The 19,857-nt window shown below is 58.9% G+C and overlaps 1 protein-coding gene across 15 annotated transcripts in view; it reads left to right on the forward strand.

The window, feature by feature from the left end:
- Positions 1–1,519: 1,519 nt before the first annotated feature.
- The window catches only part of ELN (elastin), a 31,030-nt gene continuing 12,692 nt past the window's right edge, over positions 1,520–19,857 (forward strand). For 5 of the 15 annotated variants that reach the window (XM_057750744.1, XM_057750747.1, XM_057750749.1 and 2 more), the window contains exons 1-15: positions 1,520–1,694; positions 7,749–7,799; positions 9,229–9,261; positions 12,696–12,731; positions 13,241–13,336; positions 13,584–13,634; positions 13,724–13,786; positions 14,478–14,525; positions 15,501–15,572; positions 16,377–16,448; positions 17,122–17,163; positions 17,553–17,612; positions 17,876–17,932; positions 19,458–19,553; positions 19,638–19,697. In XM_057750744.1, coding sequence (XP_057606727.1) covers positions 1,613–1,694; positions 7,749–7,799; positions 9,229–9,261; positions 12,696–12,731; positions 13,241–13,336; positions 13,584–13,634; positions 13,724–13,786; positions 14,478–14,525; positions 15,501–15,572; positions 16,377–16,448; positions 17,122–17,163; positions 17,553–17,612; positions 17,876–17,932; positions 19,458–19,553; positions 19,638–19,697 — 919 coding nt within the window. In that variant the 5' untranslated portion in view covers positions 1,520–1,612. The remainder of the gene's footprint in view (positions 1,695–7,748; positions 7,800–9,228; positions 9,262–12,695; positions 12,732–13,240; positions 13,337–13,583; positions 13,635–13,723; positions 13,787–14,477; positions 14,526–15,500; positions 15,573–16,376; positions 16,449–17,121; positions 17,164–17,552; positions 17,613–17,875; positions 17,933–19,457; positions 19,554–19,637; positions 19,698–19,857) is intronic. The other 10 variants (XM_057750750.1, XM_057750746.1, XM_057750751.1 and 7 more) reach the window with 10 other exon arrangements.

The raw sequence follows: 19,857 nt of genomic DNA on the forward strand, positions 1-19,857 counted from the left end.
GAGCCAGAATTTAGTCCTAAGGGCCCACAGAGTCTGGTGTCTGGCCTTTGGCATCTGCACTCCCGGCCACGCCCGCCGGCCCTGCAGACTGCCTCATTGCTCCTGGCTGGAGGAGGGGTCCTTTAACCCCTTTCCTCAGACTTGTGGCTGTGTCCTCCTCTCATTCTCCACCTGGGTGCAGGGGGGAAGCTCTCAGAACTCGTGGCCCCCTCACAGGCTGTGATGAGGGCAGGTGCCAGTTTCCCTCTCCTATCCTCTGGCTCCCAAATTTCTTCCCCACTTGGGTGGGGAGGCATGACCCCCTTGTTTCCCACCCCACCCCCAAAATCCCCAGGGTTTCCATCCCGCACAGTCAGATGGGAACAGCCCAAGTCCTTCTGCTGATGCTGGTCCCAGCTGTTTTAGCGCAGGGCCGCCCCCTCCTGGCCACCAGAGGAACGTCAGGCCCAGGCATTCTCCTGGGCAGGGGGAGTACCGGCAGTCTGGGGGCTCCCGGGTTCTAGGGATGCTCAGCATTGGCACAGGTGGGGGCCAAGTGATAAAGGGGGGCTGGGCCACCTATCAGTCTGGGTGGGTTCCCCAGCCCCCTGGTTCTCTGCAAGGCACTTGGGGATCCAGCCTGACCTTTACCAGACACTGTGGTCTGCACAGACCTGCGAGGGGCTGCACCTTGATCCATGACAGATCAGAGTCTCCCACGTGTCCCCCAGATGCCTCAGGGACTGACACCAACAGAGTCTCAGCTCTCAGGCTATTGTGGCCGCAGCCCCTTGGCCTCTGCAGCCATGGATCCCAGACTGACCCATCACCCCCTCAGGCAGGAGGCTGTGACCTTAAGCCACAAAGAATGGAGCCCTGCAGTACGTCAGGGTCTCCGTTCCTTCCCCCTGATGCCCCACGGGGCAGCGCTAACCCGATCTCACCTTCCCAGCCATTCTGCCCACAGCCTCTCAACCTCTACAGACACTGGCCCTGGGCCCTGGACCCAGATCTGACCAACACCCCCCTCCCAAGCTTTGGACAGGGCCTGTCTCTGGCCAGGTCTGGGAGTGTTGAGGGAGTCTGGAGGGCTGGGGTGGGGGCAGAGGCGCGGGACAGCTGGCCTGTGTCCCCACACTGGGCCCGGGGCCCAGCTGGAGGGGCGGGGGCCTGGCCACTCAGGCCTTGGCTGGGGCCGGATTTTTGGCCGGGCTGCAGGGCCCTCCCTCCTGCTTCCTCTCCTGAGGGCTGTCCTGGCAGAGGCCCCCCTCGCACTTTCTGGCGGGAACAGGGCCAGCAGTGAAAGAACAGCCACAGAGGGAAAGCGGGAGAGGGATGGGGGAAACTGTGTGTGTGTGTGTGTGTGTATGTGTGTGTGTGTGTGTGTACGTGCGCGTGTGTTTTAAGGAAAAAAGCCCACAGTCCAGTCCTGTCAGACCCAGCCTGGGAGGCTTGTGAGCCGGCCTTTCGTAATTGCCCCCTCCCCGCGGCCCCCTCCCCGAGGCCTCCCCCTTCTCCCGCCCTCCCGCCCGCCCTCTCTCCCTCCCTCCTTTCCTCGCAGCCGCCGAGGCAGCAATTACGCTTTGGGGATAAAACGAGGCGCAGAGAGCGGGCTGGGGCATTTCTCCCCGAGATGGCGGGTCTGACAGCTGCAGCCCTTCGGCCCGGAGTCCTCCTGCTCCTGCTGTGCGTCCTCCACCCCTCGCAGCCCGGAGGTAGGCCTCACCCTGTTCCCCGAAGTGCCTGCAGCCCTTGGGCCTCCCGCTCAGGTGGCTGGACCGACGGACAAGAGGGCGCCCTTCACCCCCGGCCTCCTCCAGGGGGTCCCAGGCAGGAGCCCCTCAGCCACTGGATCCTTGGAACTGCCCCTCCCGGGAGCCAGCCGTGCTGAGCAGAAACCTGTCACACAGTCGCCCCACGACTCAGGATGGTCCCAAACCAGCGCCGGGTTCTGCTGCCCCAAGAGGGCTAATGGGCCCTGCGCTGTCCTGGAGTCTCTCCCAGTACGGGGGTCTCGAGCACTCTGGGGAAGGGCTGGCAAGGTTCCATCGGGTCTGTGGGCAAAGGCAGTTTGCACACCTGTGGACCCAGCGGGTGTGCACATGTGCCCTGGGGGCAGGCAGTGAGCTCTCTGACCTCCACAGGTTCCTTGTCCCCTGGGAAGTCAGGACCAGCTCTGAGCAGAGTGAGGGTTAAGCTGATTATAGGGTTGCGGGTTGGGATGCTGCCGCTGTGGTCTGTCCCTGGTGAGGAGGGCTGGGACTTTTGAGCGTGTGTGTATGCGTGTGAGTGTGCGTGTGTGTGCACGTGTGTTACATGCTATTGCACAGGTGTGCACGTTGTGTATATGCCCAGATGTGTCACCAAATAGAGGAGGAGGTTTCTGCGATAGTATGAACGTTCACAGGTTCATCCCTGAGCAGGGGTGTGTGTGTGTGTGTGTGTGTGTGTGTGTGTGTGTGTGTGTGTTTGGAAGGAGGGGTGTTGTAGGGTATGTGAAAATGCCTGTTAGCATGTACAAAAGTCTGCCACCCAACAGGCATATACACACGGGAGATCTGGTGTCCAGGTGTGTCACTCGGTGTGGTTTGTCATTGTGCATGTGAGAGTGTGTATGTGTGTGTGTGTGTGAGAGAGATATGGAACACAAGCAAGGACAAGGAAGCTGGGGAAGGTATCCATCTCCTGGCAGTGGGAGTGGCGGGTGGCAGGGGCTGGAGTGGACCTCGGGGTGCTTCTGCACCAACTAGCATGTTCTCTGCCGTGGGTCTCAAGGGCGCCCCCGAGGGGCTGCTCTGCACCTTGGGGGACCCTGGGAGTGGCCTGCCAGGGGCCCCTGAAGGTGCTCCTGGCCGTGGGAAGAGAAAGGTGCAGGCAGGCTCACGAGCCTTTGGTGGGGTAGCCTGGGTGGGGTCTGGTTTCCGGGAGAGTCCTCCTCGCCGTGAGAACCAGCCCTTCAGTGGGGGCCAGCGCTGGGGGGGGCCCCGGGGGGAGCAGGGCCAGGCTGGAGGGCTGGAACAGGGAGCTGGGCAGGAGCAGCAGCTGCTTCCGTGAGATTGACCGGCTGGGCAGGACCGCTGGGAGCAGGGGCTTCCTGAGCAGAGGTCAGCTCCTGGGTCTGGACGAGGCCAAGGGATGGTGCCACCATCAAGTGGGGCCCAGCGCGGGCAGCGAGGCGATCCCAGAGGATCAGCCGCCCCCGTGTCTGAGAGCAGCAGCTCTGGTCCTGTCTGAACCTCCTCCCCAGAGTTTGGCTTCCGAACACCTGCCTTCCCAGAGAGAGCTCCCACCTAGACCACAACGGTTAGTCCCCACAGGAACCTTGAGAGTAGAGAATTTTTATCTACGCTTTTCAAATGGGGAGACTGAGGCTCAGACACGCTAAGGCAGCCCCAGGGGGTTAGTACCAGCCAGCTCTCTGCCCTGGGCCAAAGGATGAGGGTGTGGGGACCAGGTTCCGAGCAGCGTTTGGGGAAGGGCAGGCCGGGGCTGAATACCCTGGGGTGGGCCTGCCCTAAGAAGAATGCATCCTCAGTGACCGGGCTAAATGCTCCGTTGGCCGTGTTCTTTCTTTGCAAACATAAATCTCAGCTCTGCCCAGGTGGTAGAGTAGCTGGGTCCAAATAAGGGGTGTGTGAATTGATGAGGTCTTCTGGGGTTTGTGCCCAGAGCCTCCCAAGCCTCCCACGTCTAGACAGATCAGCAGTGGGAGCAGGCCCCCCCCACGTGCGTGTGCACCTATGCACACACCTGCCTGGCTGTCCTGAGGGAGCCTAGCTTCCCCCCACGCCCAAAAGACATCACCTTTATGGGTCCCCCAATGTTGCCGGTGGAGACACGAACGGGGCATCCCGGGAAGACTCTGTGATGTTAAGGGTTGTCTAAACCCATTAAAATGGGTCAAAAGTAGCTTTGAAGATCAGCTGCCCCAAACTCCCATGCCATTTAAAAAGAGAGGGAGAAATTAGATCAGTTATAATTGGGACCAGCTGGCCGAAACCCCCAGAAATTTTATCATTTTGGTTTGTCTTTTTTTTTTTTTTCTGATTTCGGAACTGAAGATGGTTTGAAACAGGGATTTTCAGCCCCGGCTGCATAATGGAGTTACCCAGGGAACTTGAGAAACAATTCTGATGCGGGGTCTCACCCCAAAATTCTTGCTTTATTTGGTCTGGGGAGGGACCCAGACCTGTGGGCCTTGTAAAAGCTGCCCAGGTGGCTCTGAGGAGCCTCTAGGACCTCGGACCTCGGGTTCAGGGCTTGGTCCTGCTCTGAGTCTGCTGGGGTCGAGGCAGGAGGGCAGACGTGCCCCGGGGAGGGAGCGGACAGAGTCAGTCACTGGAGGACGGGTTGTTTTTGAAAAACCCTTGGCAGGCTTTCTCCATGCAAACAACAAACAGCTTCGTGTGGTCTTATCTGCTCCCCAGACTGGCCCCCTGGACTTGGAATTGGCAAAGCGCCTTGCCAAGGCCCGCTGGCCTGATGCTCACTCCCAAACAGCCATCTCCCAGATCTTTGAACCTGGAATGCCCTGCATGTGACTGGAGTCAGCTGTGGGTCCTGGGCCAGGCACTTCATCTCTCTGGCTCTTGGTTTCCCTGGCTGTAAAATGGGGAGAAATTTTCCTCCCCTACTTACCTCCTAGGGCTGGTGGGAGACTCCAGCAATGTAATATGGGGAAGAAAAAAAAAAGCTTCAAGTAAGAGGACTGTGGGAATGTAAATTTTAAAAACCATATATTCTCTTATTCAGAATTTGCTCGCTTGGGCTGATTAACCCTTGTAATTCATGCATGTTCATAAGGTTTAATTTTCCCTCTTGTTACTCATGCCACATTTTGTCTAGTGGGGAGGCAGCCCATGTGTAAACAGGGATGCCGTAATGGAGGAAGCTGACAAGACTGGGAGAGGGGGTAGCCTAGAGGAGTCCCAGAAAATCCAGGAAGGCTTCATGGCAGAAGTGACATTTGAGTTAGACCTTGAAAGAAAGGTAAATGTTTGAGGGGTTTCTGTGGATGAGAGGTGAGCCTCAGTCTTTGGGGCTCTGGGAGGCAGAACTGGAGAGACAGAGGGGCAGATTCTGTCTCAATAGGAGGAAGATCTCTCTGCAGGTAGAGCTGACAGCATCGGGAGGTGGTGATTTGCCTGTCACTGGAGGCATGCAAGCAGGAACACAAGAGGATGTTTGCCGAAGGAATTTCAACCCAGGCCAGAAGATTGTTATGATCTCTGAGAGTCTAGGATCATGATTCTAAGATGCAAGAGACAAGTTCCACCCTGGGCTAGTCGGTGAAACAAGCCAAACCCACATAAAACAAGACAAGTATGCTCCAGGCCAACTGCTTTGGGCCGGCTGAGCGGTGAGAACCACAGGCTCAGAGACGGCAGGGGGGAGAAGCTGAGCCCAGTCTTGGTGGAAGGGTAGGACTTGGACAGAGGAGAGGGCATTCCTGGCAGGACGAACTGTTCAGGCCAAGGAGGGGAGGTGGGAAGGAGGATGACCCTTCCCAAGATGGAGAGGAGAGGAGAGGAAGCCGCTGCCTTATCGAAGGCCTTTGATCGACTACTGTCTTATTCTATTCTCACCTCTCCTGCACTTGAAGAGAGGCCGGGCAGGGATCTTGTACACCCACTAAGCCTTCCCTATTTCCTCAGTGCAAAATGGGGGTGAAAACCTCTGGCTCCTGGGCCGTCATGGTTCAGGCACAGAGTTTGGCAAACACTGTTGGGATCTGAATCATGGGGGTGGAGAGTGGGGAGAAGAAAGAGCTGGGGAGAGGTGGGTAGGCGCTGGGAGAGAGGAAGCAGAGGAGGAACTGGCAGGCCCAGGAGGGGCCTGGCTACTGGTCGGGGAACAGAACCCCAGAAGAGGAAGTGGGGGTTCAGCCAGGCCAGCCCAAGGTGGGGAGACCCTTAGGCTGGTTGGGGATGGAACAGGTCAGACCAGACCCACAGGCAACCTCCTTGCCTCCCCTCCACCTAATTTACCCATCCGTTATTGAACACCTACTGTATACCTGGCCTCAGGCCATGTACTATGCAGTGAAGTAGAAATAAAGTGTCACCTTTTTTTTTTTTTTTTTTTTTTTGAGCAATTACCTAGTGCCAGGCCCAGGGTAGGAGAGGTCTCTTGAAGTCTTTGACAACTTGCAACAACGTGGCAAGGCAGCAGTCATCAGCCCCACGTTGCTACAAAGGAAACCGAGGTTCAGAGAGGTTAAGTGACTTACCCGAGGTCACACAGTTGGTAAGAAGAGGCACAGCCAGGATTAGTGGCCAGTTGGGTCCTCAGCCTCTTGCTCTCTCCACCCACCACATCGTTCCCGCAGTCTGCTCTGGAGCCAGAGAGCAGAGGGGAAAGAAGGGGATGTCGGGGGTGCGGGAGGAGGGACAGAGGCCGAGGCAGAGGAAGGCTTGGAGCACAACAGGGAAAGGCACAGAAGAGACAGAGCTCAGAGCTCGGAGCTGGAGACCAGAGCCAGGGAAGGCATCAAAGGCCCGGGGCGGCCCATGTGTGTACTTGGCAGACGATGACAGGGCCCAGGCGCTCATTCCCAGCAGGCCCAGCCTCCTAGGGCCACCGCTCTGAGCCCCCGAGGCTCTGAGCAGATTGCTTAGACACTCCAGGCCTGGACTGCAGTGCCTGGGGGGCCTCAGGCCCGGGGTGGGATGGTGGGGGGGGGGGGTGGCGCCGGGGCTTTGGCAGGGGGTGGCCTTGACAGCTTGGCATGCTCCACCCTGCTGGGCCGTGGCTGAGGCTGACAGGCCCTTGGGGCAAACAGGCCGAGCTGTGCGGCACAGCCAGGCCGCAGAGGCCAGATGTCTGCTGGGCACACGGCAGAGCTGCCTGACACTGTCCCCCAGCCCCGTCCATGCCCTTTTCAGCAGGGTGGTGCTGGGGCACCGGCAAGGCGGCTTGTCAAGGCTGAGGCCATTCTGTGGTGGTGGAGTCAGGGTCTGGTCTGCAATGGGATTGTCTGTTGCCATGACTACACGCAGGCTGGGTCTGGGGCCCCCGGCATCACTGTGTTCCCCAGTGAGAGCTTCACTGCTCTGTGGGGACTGAACTCGTGATCTGGGCTGGGCAGACGGCCCCTGGCCTGGCCAGTGAATTAGCTTTTCCTTAGGAAACTATTCACTTTGCTCATTCATGGTGTCCCCCCCTAGGCCCCGGCGCCTCCTTAGACAGCTCTGTGTCAGACAGCCAGAGCCCCACCCAACCACGGCTGCCCGGTGGCTGAGCACGCTGACCTCACGTCCTATCAGTGTGGGAATGACTGCACTTTTGCTGGCAGCAGCCGCATTTCCTTAGCGCTTGCTGTCGCAGCCCGGCCTGTCCTCCCACAACTCTGGCCCCTGCCTGTTCCGCTCAGGGCTGGAGAGGCTTAGCTGCCCAGCAAAAGGTGCCCAGCCCCAGCCCCACGCCAGGCCCTCTCCAGGTAACGCGGTGTGAACCGATACACTCAGAGGAGCGGCTTGGCTTTGAATCCAGGCTCCATCTCTTTCCAGCTGTGTGACCCCCCGGCACCTCCCTTAACCTCTCCGAGCCTGACTTCACATCTGTTCAAATGAAGATAATAATCCCTCCCCGTCCAACCTCACCAGGCCATTTTGAGAAGTGTGAATGAGAAAATGCTTTGTAAACATTGTTTGCTTGGTCGTCATGAATTACTTTGGAGGCATACAGCATTGTCACCATCATGCTTGTCTGTCGTTAGTGTGCTTTTTATTCACCCTGGCTAATGGATGACTCTACCTACTTCTTTCCAGGGGTCCCAGGGGCTATTCCTGGTGGAATTCCTGGAGGCGGCTTCTTCCCAGGTAATGTACGTGAAATTTTCACACGCCCCCAGTAAGACGGATGGTGATTACATTCGCAAGAGATGCATATTTTGACACTGCAGAAGGGAGGAACATTGGCACACCCACCACAGAGGACCCACAAGTCACTCCTATTTTAAAAAGCAGTTTACGTGATGCTCTTTTACAACTATTAAGAGCATAAATTTTCTGAAAGATGAAACTCAATGCTTGAGAGACTGTAGGAAAGTGGCCGCCTCACCGATCCTTGCTGTTTACAGTCTTTGAACCATTAACCCTACTCTTGGAAACCCATTCAAAGGAAATAATTGAAAAGAAGAGAAAAAGAACCATCTGCTCCAAGGTTCATAGGAACGTTACTCGCAAAAATGCAAAACAAGAAACCCACCTGACTTGAGGGTGTGATGGAGTAAACTTATATTATGCAACTACTAAAAAGTATGAATATGCTGTCAGGCAAAATGGTGAAGTGATTTTCAAGTAAAAACAATTCAAAAGCAAGGACTGGGTGCAGATGGAGGTTGAGGGCCCCCCTCAAAAAGAGAATGGGCAGAATGTTAACTCAGTGGCATGGGGGGGGCGGGTGCATATTTTCTTTTAATTTAGAAAAAGGCATACTGTTTTAAAGTCAATTGAAAAATCAAAACTAATATTTTCCATACTTAACGAAGTGTTTGAGTATTCAGAGCTGACGTGGAAGTGAGGGCAGCTACCAGCACACTCTCGGGCACACGCGGGCACAGGGCTGTTTACCCGATGAGATAGATGAGGAAATGGAGGCTCACCGAGGTCAAGGCTTGCCCGAGGTCACGTGGCGAGGCAGAGATGGATTTGACCATGGGTCAATAGATGGCTTCCTGGCCGGGGCACTGATGGTTCTTCCTCTCTCTCTCCGCCCACCCCCCCCCAACACTGGGGCTGGTCTCGGAGGTCTGGGAGGAGGAGGTGAGCTCAGGTACCAAACCTTGGTTCCTCACTGATGGGATCTGGGTCTCACTCTAGTCCACACACGTCCTCAGACCTCAGAACCTCAGAAAGCCCAGGCATTAAGGGGCCCCTTGTTTCACAGACTGAGCAACCAGTGAGGAGGCACTTGTCTAAGAACTAGAACCCACAGGCCCCCTAAGCCCCTCTCCACCCCGGGCCTCTTTCCCTGGTGGCCGTGCCTTCTTTCATATTTCTTTTGATCCTCAGGAATATCCCTGCAAAGCCAGCTGAGCAGGAATCATCATCCCCTTCATAGGCTGGGAAACAGTGTGAGACAGGGTAACCCCAAATCAGGGCTAGAGCTGGGCTCCCCAGCAGCTCCCTGTGCACAGGGGAGGACCATTCCTGACCCCACAGTGAGACCCCACAGTGCCCTGGGGACCTACGTGGTAGGGCAGGTGGGCTGGGACTCCCCATTTACCACCATCTCTTCCCTCTGCAGCACTGGGCCCTGGAGGCAAACCACCCAAGCCAGGTAAGACTCAGAGCACTGAGCAAGGGCTGGGGGACAGGGGAGGCAAAAGTCCGCAGAGCCATGAATGCAGCCTATGGATGGGAAGAGGGAGGGAGGTGGTGGTGACAGCAATCCCTCACCCTCGGTCAGCCCCCGCTATGAGCAGGCTGGGCCCATGCTCCAGGGCTTCCAGGGTCAGGAGGCTAGAGGCAGCTTGCTGCCCTCCCTGGATGAGGGGTGTCTGGCACCTACCCTGCCAGTGCCTGTGTGCCTGGCTCCCCTCCACATAGGGCCTCAGAAACAGCCCTAGTGCTGGGGTCAAAGGTAGGAATGGATGTTCCAGTGGCCACCAAGCCTGTGAATGTCACTCTGGAGCTCAGACACAGATGGTGGGCCCCAGACTCTGCCTGAATGGTCCCTGACCCCAAACCAAACCCTCTCTTAGGGCCAAGATCCTAGATATCCCTGGCCTTCATGACAATCTGAGCCCTTATCCTGACCCCAGGCTGCATCTTGACCCCAGACCAAGCCCTGAACCTAACCCTGGGCTGCACCCTGACCCTGGCCCCAGATGAGCTTCCTTCCTGATCCCAAGCCCTTCCAGCTGTGTCCAGACCATGGAATTTTCCAGTAAGAAGATGTGGCCAGATCTGTCCTGGCCTTGCCCATGGGACTCAGAGCTGCCACTGTGGTCCACCATCAGCTCCAGAGAACACACCCCCAGGAAAGAGGGAGGGAGGGTTCCTCCTCCAGGAATGCCTGGTGGATAAGGAACAGGTGGAGGAAAGGGCGTCTCTGTCTGGACTGATGGCCCTATCAGCGTGAGATGCTCCACATGTAGCCTTGGCACCCCCGTCCCCGCTCCATGTCTCCTTGGCTCTGAAGCCCGAGACTCCAGGACAGTTTGCATGTCCAACAGCTCTTACGAAATCCCCACGTTCAATGATTCAAGTGCAGATGAATCTACGAGACCCAGATTCCCCTTCCCTGCAAGCCCATCTGGGTTGTGAAACTCCAGGGCTGGGGCCAGGCGAGAAAGACACAGGAGGGCCGGAGGCCTGGGCGAGTGGTTTGCTGGGGTCTGTAGGGGTCTGCAAGTCTGGGAGCCCTCTGGATTCACTGCTTATCCCACCAGAACCTGTTTCCTGTCTTCTCGGAGGGGTGAGTGATCTTAACAGGGTCTTTGATGGTAGAGAGAGAACAGGGTAAGGCTAGATAAACAAAGGTGTGGAATTAGGATCGCGTGCTTAGCTGCGAAGACCCAGATGGTGGAGGTTGTGACGGCAGAGCTAGAGCAGGAGTTGGTTGATCCCATTGGCAGCAGGGGACACGTGGCAGGTTGTGATGAAACGCCAAAGAGGAGACTGAGAAAACTGCACACAGTTGCAGTTGATAACGTGAAGCTTTTATTAACGAAAGATTTAGTGTAGACATCCAAAAGAACTTCCGGCTCGGGGTGAAGGTGTAGACGGAGAAGAAAGTCAGGGCATCTGCTGATGAAAAGGGGCTGGACTCCATGACCTCCCTGAGGTCACCTTTCAGCCTTAGGACTCTGGGCTACAAAGGCCTGGACAGGGCCACAGTGGCCCCCCCCTACAGGGCAGCTCCCCATCCGGGCAGCCAGGGACGTCCGGGCCTGCCCCGGCGGTATGGAACTGGGTACAGGCAGCACGTGTCATGCTTGGGAACAACTAATCCCTTGGCGAGTAGAGGGTGGGTGGCCTGGCAGCTGCTCCACGTGGGCTTGGCGGGCTGGCCCTGCCTGGGCTCTCAGTGGGGGACCAGGCAGCTGGGAGTCGGCCCCACCCACAGCCCCAATACCGGCCGGAGGCCAGTCACCCACCCGAGAGGACAAGAAGGAGCAGGGGGACCACCCACCAGTCACCCTGGCAGGCTATAGACACTACGTGCTCTCTGCTCACAAGCCCTCTGGTCCCAGAAAGGTCGGGGACATGCTGCCATTTTGTAAGTGAAGAAACTGAGTCTTAGAGAGGTGAAGTGACTTGCTCTTTTATGCAAGGACTAGCTTGGGGCAGCAGAATTTGAACCCAAATCTCTCTTGACTCCAGGGAAGGAGAAGGTTGGGTAAACCAGGACCCTGGGCTCCCAACCATGGTCAGCTCCTCGCCCCCTCTCCTCCTTTCCAGGGGCTGGACTCCTTGGGGCATTTGGGCCAGGGGAGTCCCCAGGAAGGAGGACAAGCAGGGATGGGGCTGGTCGTGCTACCGGACAGCCCTGGGACCAGACGGCTGTGGGGGAGCATGGGAAGAGGACAGATGTCTGCAGAGGGGCTGCCTCCACCCCACCCACCCAGCCTCTTCTCACTTCCTGTTCCGTACCCATCGTCTTCTCCCAGCCCCTCTGTGGTCAGGAAAGGCAGGAGTGTGTCCGCTGCCCTCTTGGAGCTCAGGAAACAGGCCTGGCTTGAGAGAAAGCCTTGACAGAGCTGGGAGGGGCAGGGCCTGCAGTGCTGGGACGTGAACCCAGGCACACCCCAGGCCCAGCTAGCATCCACCATACCTGCCCGGAAGGGAGGCGGGCCGGAGTCAGAGGCCCATCTGACAGAGGTGCTGGCTGAGTTTCAGACGGGCCAGCTCACATAAGTAGGAAATGGGGGTGGGGGACCATACCCGGTGAAAGCCAGGCGGACCCTTCAGAGTTCAGCAGTCCTGCATGTTTCAGGTTGGTCCTCAGAGAGGCCGCCCCTGAGCTTGGGACCCTGGTGGCCAGGACTGGCTCTTGTGGGAGAGATTCTCACATAATTGGAAACAAACCCGGCACAGTTGTGAACTCCAACCTGATTGCCCATCGGTCCTGGCCAAAGCTGTGGAATGTCTCCTGGAGGGGGTAAAGGAGAGATGGAGCCCAGATGTGGGAAGGAGAGAGCCAGAGGGACCCATTTGGCTTTTCATAAACATTTTAGCATCTGTCTGCAGGCAAGGAGGCTCCCGGACTATAGGGCAGGCTAGGTGGATGGACAAAAGGGGCTCCAGATACAGGGGAGAGGGCGTGGGCTGAGCTAGGGGACCCCTGCAAGGAAGCAGAAGAGAGGCCTGGGGTGGGGCTCATGTGGGAGCGGGGCAGGGCCTGGCCCGGGTGCGGTCTTGCTGGCAGCTTCTGCTCTGCTCCAGCCCTCACAGAAAGCCCTGTTGGTCCCCGTTTGCTGGCAGGCCTTCTGAGAGAAGTGAGGTCCAATCAGGGCTTGTTGTAGGGGGTCAGCGCAGTCGCGTCCACACGGCACGTAGCGGCTGGTTGCTGAACGGTGGCTGCTGTTTTATCAGGAGTGGCCCCAGAGTACCATAGGCTTGTGTCCAGCTTAGGGGCCTGAGCGGCCACACGCCGACCACAGCGTCACCAGGTTCCTGACCCTACTCCACAAGACCCTTCCCACCCCGGGCCCAGTAACAATGCCCCACACCAGCCCTTCATCTGGCTCTGTCTTCTTCTCCCTGCAGGTGTTGGAGCGCTCGCAGGCGCTGGCCTAGGGGCAGGTTAGTGTTGACACCCAGACAAGATGCCCCTCTGGGGGCCAGAGCCAAGCCCAGGGCATCTGCCTGGTATGGAGGGCAGTTGAGGGGTACAAGGATGCAGACCAGGCCTGTCCTGGGCACTGGTATAAGTGGTGATGCTGAGACCACCTCTTCAGAGCAGCTAGCCAGGGCACAAGGGAATCACAGCTGGGCCCTGGGTGCTAGTATCACATAGCGATGAGAGCTGGAAGGAAGCAGACCCAGGAATCCAAAGGAGTCACCCAACTCAGCGGGGCTTCGGGAAGGTTTTCCAGAGGAGGGCGGTGTGGAAGTTTGACCCCGAAAGATCCCTGCAGTTTGTCAGGCTGATCGGAGCAGCCTAGTCCGTACTGCCCTCTGACATTGAACCCAGCCCTGGGAGCAGTAGTCACTGCTTTGCACAGAGTAGAAGAGCCTCAAATGTACCTCATGGGCAGGGTGGGCCAGGGCAGGGCTGGGGGCAGAACGTCACCCTATCCTCCTCTCCGCAGGGCTCGGGGCCTTTCCTGCAGCCGCATTCCCAGGAGGTCTGGTGCCCGGCGGCCCCGCTGGCGCTGCTGCAGCCTATAAAGCCGCTGCCAAGGCTGGTGAGTGTTACCCTTTGGGACACGCCATAAGCCCTCTGGCCTCCGCAGGCTCTCCACTTTGCAAAGAACCTTTCCTGGGGGGCAGGCAGACAGGAGCCTCAGCTCCAATCTGCTGGGGGTGTGAGGAGGCAGCCAGCTGAGCCTGAATCTCAAAGTGAAGTGGTGGCAGGGCCGGACGTCCGCCCGGGGCCCTCCTGCCTTAGACTCTTCCTGGAGTGACTCTCGTCTCCCACTCCTGCCTCTGTAGGTGCTGCTGGGCTTGGCGGCCTCGGTGTCGGTGGCTTGGGAGTGCCTGCAGGTGTGGAGATGAGACCTGGGAGGCCCCGGTGAAGGCCGCGGTGGGGGGGTTGGGGGGAGCGCACCCTGACGTGGCCCCTTCCCTACCAGGTGCAGTGGTGCCTCAGCTCGGAGCAGGAGTTGCAGCTGGAGCGAAGCCTGGGAAGGTGCCAGGTCAGTGTGGATGGCGTCCCTGAGGCTGGAGGGCAGAGGTCAGGGAGGGGCAAGAGCCTCTAAGGCTCCTGGGGCAGGAAGGGCAGGGCCTGGCTGCAGCAGGGCAGGCGGAATCACCAGGCACAGAGCATGGTGTCACGGCTGAAATAAGGGCAAGGGACCCCGCCTACCTTCCGGGCCCTTCTTCCAGGACCTTGGAGAAGACCTCAGAGACAGGCTCTGTGGCAGGCATTCAGGTGACAGATGGGAACGCTGAGGTTCGAATAGGGAGTCATGCTGAAGGGCCCGCCCGGTCGCAGCAGAGCTGGGGGGAGCCTGAGGGGTGCTGGCTTCCCATCTGGTGCTCGTTCCCCTGCACCAAGCCCTTGAGGAAGTGACTTCAGGTTAAACAAAAGGCTGCCTGAGTCCACACAGCAGGGAAGGAACATCTGGAAGCTGTTAGCCCAGAGGTGGGCTGGGCCGGCCATGTAAACAGGCTCTAGGAGACGGGACAAATCCACGCACAGAGGGTTTGCAGATGAGTTCCGGAACTCGTGGGAGGAGGGCTGCAGCCACCACACACGTATCTCTGGCTGTTCCCGCCAGGCACCCAGGTGCCTGGCTCAGGAGCCCTGGAGCTGCCACAGCGGGAATGGCCAGGAGGGGCTCCTGGAGGCTGGGCGGCTGCTCACACGCCTTCTTTTGGCCACAGGTGTGGGGCTCCCAGGTGTATACCCAGGTGGAGTGCTCCCAGGCGCAGGTGAGAACAAGAAGGAAAAGGGGACCGTATAGCAAGGAGAGTGGCCCCTGGCAGGCCCCCCAGTGGCCCCCCACCTCCCTCCAAGCCGTGGCCACCAGAGAGCTTGGGTCCTGCTGCCATTGTCTCCCTAAGCATCGAAGCTCAGGCTACAGGCATAAGATCTCTGGTTGTCTTTCCCCTGCGAAGATCAGCGAGCTTTCCCCAGCCTCCCAAAGCCCTGAACCCAGGCCCAGACCCAGACCATCATCACAGCCCGCAGTGGGCCCCTGAGGACAGTCCCCAGTGCGGCCAGCTGTTTCCCAAAAGCCATGAGTCACCGGGGGCCCGCCCAGCGCGTCCGCCCTGCAGGAGACCCTCGGAGCTGCCCTCTCAACCTCCTTTCCCCGCCAGGGCCCGGCCACCCCACCCAACATGTGACCTCGTGAATTCCCCCAAAAGCCCAGACTTGGGCTGCCCTGCGGGGTTTGCTGGCAGAGTGTCCCTCCCTCGGCCCCTCCCTGCCACGGTGGCCCAGCCCCGGGGAGACAGGAGAGGTGGCAGTGCTGGACACTGGCAGATGGGGACCTCCCGGCCAGAGCAGATGACTGCTTTGTGTTTGGTTGTGAATGACATCCAGCGAGAGCCCCGGAAGGGCATAGCCCTCCCTGACCTGCAGGCTCTTCCCACTTCTGGCAGGCTTCTATGGTCTGCCTTCCCCGATGAGGGTGGGCAGGGTGATGGGAAGTAACTCCGGTTTAGAGACAGGCCAACAGAAGCACAGAAGCACACGGCTAGGAAAGAGGATTAAAACTTCTAACCTTGGGGAAGAAAAGTCACCACCCAAGAGGCCCTGCCCCCACCCCGTGAGCCATGCCAGTAGCTGACAGTCAGCGCAGAAGGATACCAGTTGTGTCACCGAGGGGGGCGCGGTGCCAGGCTGGACCTTCCAGGCCGGGCTTCTCGCCCTCACTGCCAGCCCCCTCTTTGCCCCCTCAGGAGCTCGGTTCCCAGGTATAGGGGTACTCCCTGGGGTTCCCACTGGAGCAGGAGTCAAGGCCAAGGCCCCAGGTATGTGGCCAGCTGGGCTGGGGACCCCTGGTGGAAATCTCCGTTCACCCTCAGTCCCCTCTGTCCTGGGTTGAGGGGGCGGGGACCCTGGGCTCAGCTGGCCGAGGTGGGTGGCACGTGTCTCAGAAATCCCTGAGTGTGTGTAAGGGCAGCGTGAGATGGGAGGTCTGGGCAGAACTGGCCACGGCACGACCCAGCCCACCCCTCCGGGCTGCCATTGGCACCTGGGTGCCCCGTGCCCACAGTGGCAGGGCTGCAGTGACGGTTCCCTGTCACTGCAGATGGAGGCGGAGCTTTTGCTGGAATCCCAGGTAAGGCAGGGCTGGGCTCCCGCACACCAAGGTGGGTGGGCAGGCCAGCAGGGTGGCCAGCCAGGCAGGGACCCTGCCCTGGGAGGGGCTGGGCGCGCCTACAGCTCCAGGCCTTGGACTGGCTTCAGTGCAGAGGGACATCAGGCACAGGCCTGCTTCCCCTGCCCCCACCCTCTGCCTGGCAGCCCAGATGAGCCCAGAGAGCCCAGCAGTCTGTGCCAAATACTGCAGAGGCTGCAGACCCTGAGTGTGGCCCAAGCCCTGGGGGGAGAGTGTCCTGCAGCTTCCAGAAGGAAGTGGCCCATCGCTGGGGGTGGCTCAGCTAAGCGATGACGGAGAGGCAGGAAGGCCCTCTAGGCAAGATGGTTTCCGGATTCCGGAAGCTGTGGGAGCTCATTCTGTCTGAGCAGAAAGTGGCGCGTGAGGCTAGGGATTTCGCAGGGGCCGCTGGCCCACCTGGCTGGGACCTGATTTTCCTCCCTTGTCCCCACAGGAGTTGGACCCTTTGGAGGTCAGCAGCCTGGAGTCCCGCTGGGGTACCCCATCAAGGCACCCAAGCTGCCAGGTAAGGCAGAGGAAGATTCGAGAGACACCACTCGCCGGGCCTCCCTGTTGGGAAGCCAGCTTGAGAGGGGACTTCTTTGGTCACCTGTGTCTTGGGGTGGATGGGGGGGTGATCAGGAAACCTGGTATTAAAGCCCATTTATGGTCGCCAGCAAAAGAAAGCGGGGCGGGGCGGGGGGGGGGTGGGGAGGAGCCACCCTGCAGCTGTTGGTCTCACTCCCGTGCACAACCACGCACACGCGTCCACGCACATGCACAGAGCCCCGTCGCCCAGGTGGGAGAACACGTGTGTTATTGGCAAGAAACGCCATTCATTGGAAAGACCCCTCTGACATCAACCCACCCCTACTCTAGCAATCAGCTCACAGGATGAGCTGTTTCCTGCTGGGAAGAAGAGTAAGGAAGATACTCAGTCTCTAGGACCAGGGCAGGGCCTGGATTGGCGGAAGAATGGGTGTCCCATCGTGCCCAGGTGCAGGGGTGCCCTCTCCCTCCTCCACCAAGGCCTCTGCTCTCCTGAGGGCCTCTGCGAGCAGCTCGGGACCCTGGTGGAGGGGGGGAGGTCTCAGGCCTCTGCACCTGTGGGAATAGGTCTGTCTACCCAGGCAGTGGGGGCCCAGTGAGGCATGGGGCCGCCGTGGGGCAGCCCCTGAGCCTGCGCTCCGTCTCCTCAGGTGGCTATGGACTGCCCTACAGCACTGGGAAACTGCCCTATGGTAAGGCCCTCTTAGACTGGTGGGCTTCTGGGTCTTTCTGGCTGCGGAGCTGCAGCCCCAGCCCAGGGCTAGGAGAGCACCAGCTGGTGGTGGTGGCGGGGGTGTCTCAGCATGGGAGTTCCCTAAGGAGGGGACGTGGAACTGGGACTCACACAGCCTGGGTCTCAGTCCTAGCCCTTACACGTCTCACCAGCCTTGGGAGGACCAGTTTTTCTCTGAGCCTCAGTGTCTTCATCTGTAAAATGGGAATAACTATCCCACACACGTCTGTATTCAACTCTGTCTGGGTGACAGGTAGAGACTCTGGGTGGCCTGGCCCTTGAAGGGCAGGGGAGCGGGCAGCCACAGTGAGATCCGCATGGATGCCCACTGAGCCTCTCGTTTCGCAGGCTACGGACCTGGAGGGGTGGCAGGTGCTGCAGGCAAGGCTGGGTACCCGACGGGGACAGGTGAGGAGAGGCTCCCCCCACTGCCAGCCACAGGGGCACTCATCACCCAGGCTCCAGAAAGTAGGCCACCCACCCCACATCCAGACCCTGCCTTGAGCCTGGAGAAGGATTCTGGATGGGGCAGCTCCCTTAGCCTCGGCTTGCTGTGAAGCCCCACATCCACATCCAGATGGGAACCAGTTGGTTCTCTTGGTGTTGGAACAGGTGGCCTCTGGAGGTGCAGGGGCACGCGTTCCAGAGCCTCTCTCCTTCCTCTCCCCCAGGGGTTGGCACACAGGCTGCAGCAGCAGCAGCAGCAGCTAAAGCAGCAGCAAAGCTTGGTGAGTACGCGTGGAGTCCCTGCCACTGGCTGCCGGACCCCCAACCTCTCCATCCCTATTATCTCTCCTCTCCATGAGAGCCTGCCTCACAGATAACTAACCAAGGTGGCCTCTCCCTCCCCACCCCCATTTATCCAACTTTTTCAACACCACCCATTCCTCCCTCCTTCCATCCATTCATTCATTCTTCTTTCCATCCATCCATTCACTCCACCCACCATTCCTCCATTCCTCCATCCCTCCATCCACCCATCCATCCATCTTTTCATCCATCCACCCATCCCTCCCTTCTTCTGTTCCTCCCTCCTGCCATCCATCCATGAATCCATCCCTCCCTCCATCCATCCACCCATTCATCTCTCTATCCATCCATCTACCCATCCACCCACCCATCCATCCACCCATCCGTCCATCCACCCACCTGTCCATCCATCCATCCATCCCCTCCCTCCTTCTGTCCCTCCCTCCATCCCTCCACCCATTTCAGAGACCAGGAACAGATAAGAGCTCTGCTGGAGAATGTAGCCACTGTTGTGGAAGTCAAGAAGAAGGGGACATTATTTCTACCTGGGGATAATCAGGAAGTGTTCCCAGAGAAAATGACATTTGATTCAGGCCTTAAAATATAGTTGGAGTTTGCCATGTGGTTAAATAGGAAGGAGCAGGCAGTGGGAATGGGTACAGTGGTGGTTAGGATGGTAATTTTAGGTGGTACGTGTATGAGCGTTTAAACAATTTAATAGTTTATCATCAATTTAATATGTACTATAAAACTTTTAACTAGTTCCTCAAGCCCATGATCCCTTGGCGAGTAGACGTGGCCTGGCCTTCTCTATGCCCGTGTGGTGGGTAGAGGGGGCATCTGCCCCTCCCCTAGGTGATTCCCCAATTTAGCATCAGATCACGGGGGGTGACGTCTTCACCTTCATCCCCAGTCCCAGGGGAGCTCCTCCTGTAGCTACGATGGATGGAAGATGCCTGCCCACCAGCCCAAGAGGGCGAGAATGTGGAGGGAAGCACTGAGCTGGAGGCCTGCCCCACGGAGGCCCCACAGGCCCTCCCTCCGGGCCCCCAAGGCTGGAGAGGTGGCTGGAATGTGGGAGCCGGAGATGGGGAGCCGGAGATGGGGGCAGCGAGGGGCTGCCAGAGCTGGGCGGCCAGGCCCTTGGATTACAAACTTGGCTGCGTCTTCAGAACACAGGGAGAGAAAGCCTTGAACATTCTTGCAGGGGCCCCTCTGGCCTGGGGAGCAGCCGCTTGTGGTTTCTCAGGATGTGGCAGTGATTAGGATGGGATTTGTCTGAAAACATACAAGTCCCTTAATGAGGGTGTTGAAATGGACACTTTGGGGGTGAGTCAAGGAACCGTGGGGTGGGGGCCTTCCCAAGCAAGCCCAGCCGGAGATGCCTGGGCCTCATGCCCAGAGGAGATTGCACTGGTGAAAACACCAGCATCCAGATAGCGTCCTGCCTGGCTTCAGGAGGGGCCCTTGGGAGCCACCTCTCCAGTGTCCCCCTCTGAACAGGGGCTGCAGGAGCCGGAGTTCTCCCTGGCGTTGGTGTTGGAGTTGGTGGCATTCCTGGCGTGCCCGGCGCGATTCCTGGCATTGGAGGCATTGCAGGTAGTGCCTGTTCCAGCAGGGGCTGGGGGTGTCCTTGAGAAGGCCGTGGGGAGAGGGCCTCACCCTCCGTGGCTGTCTCTCCAGGGGTCGGAGCTCCGGATGCTGCTGCTGCCGCCGCCGCCGCCGCCAAAGCAGCCAAATATGGTGAGTGTCCCCAGAGAGCACAGGGCCAGGGTTCCGGCCAGGCCTGGACTCCGCCTGGGCCTTGGAGACCCCAGGCCTGTAAGGCTGGATAGACTTTGTCTTTGTCCGTGTGGGGCAGCGTCCCTCCCCAGGTGTCATTGTCATGCCTCCTTGCCTCTGC

This window comes from Hippopotamus amphibius, chromosome 9, assembly GCF_030028045.1.
Source record: "Hippopotamus amphibius kiboko isolate mHipAmp2 chromosome 9, mHipAmp2.hap2, whole genome shotgun sequence".
Lineage (NCBI taxonomy): Eukaryota > Metazoa > Chordata > Mammalia > Artiodactyla > Hippopotamidae > Hippopotamus > Hippopotamus amphibius.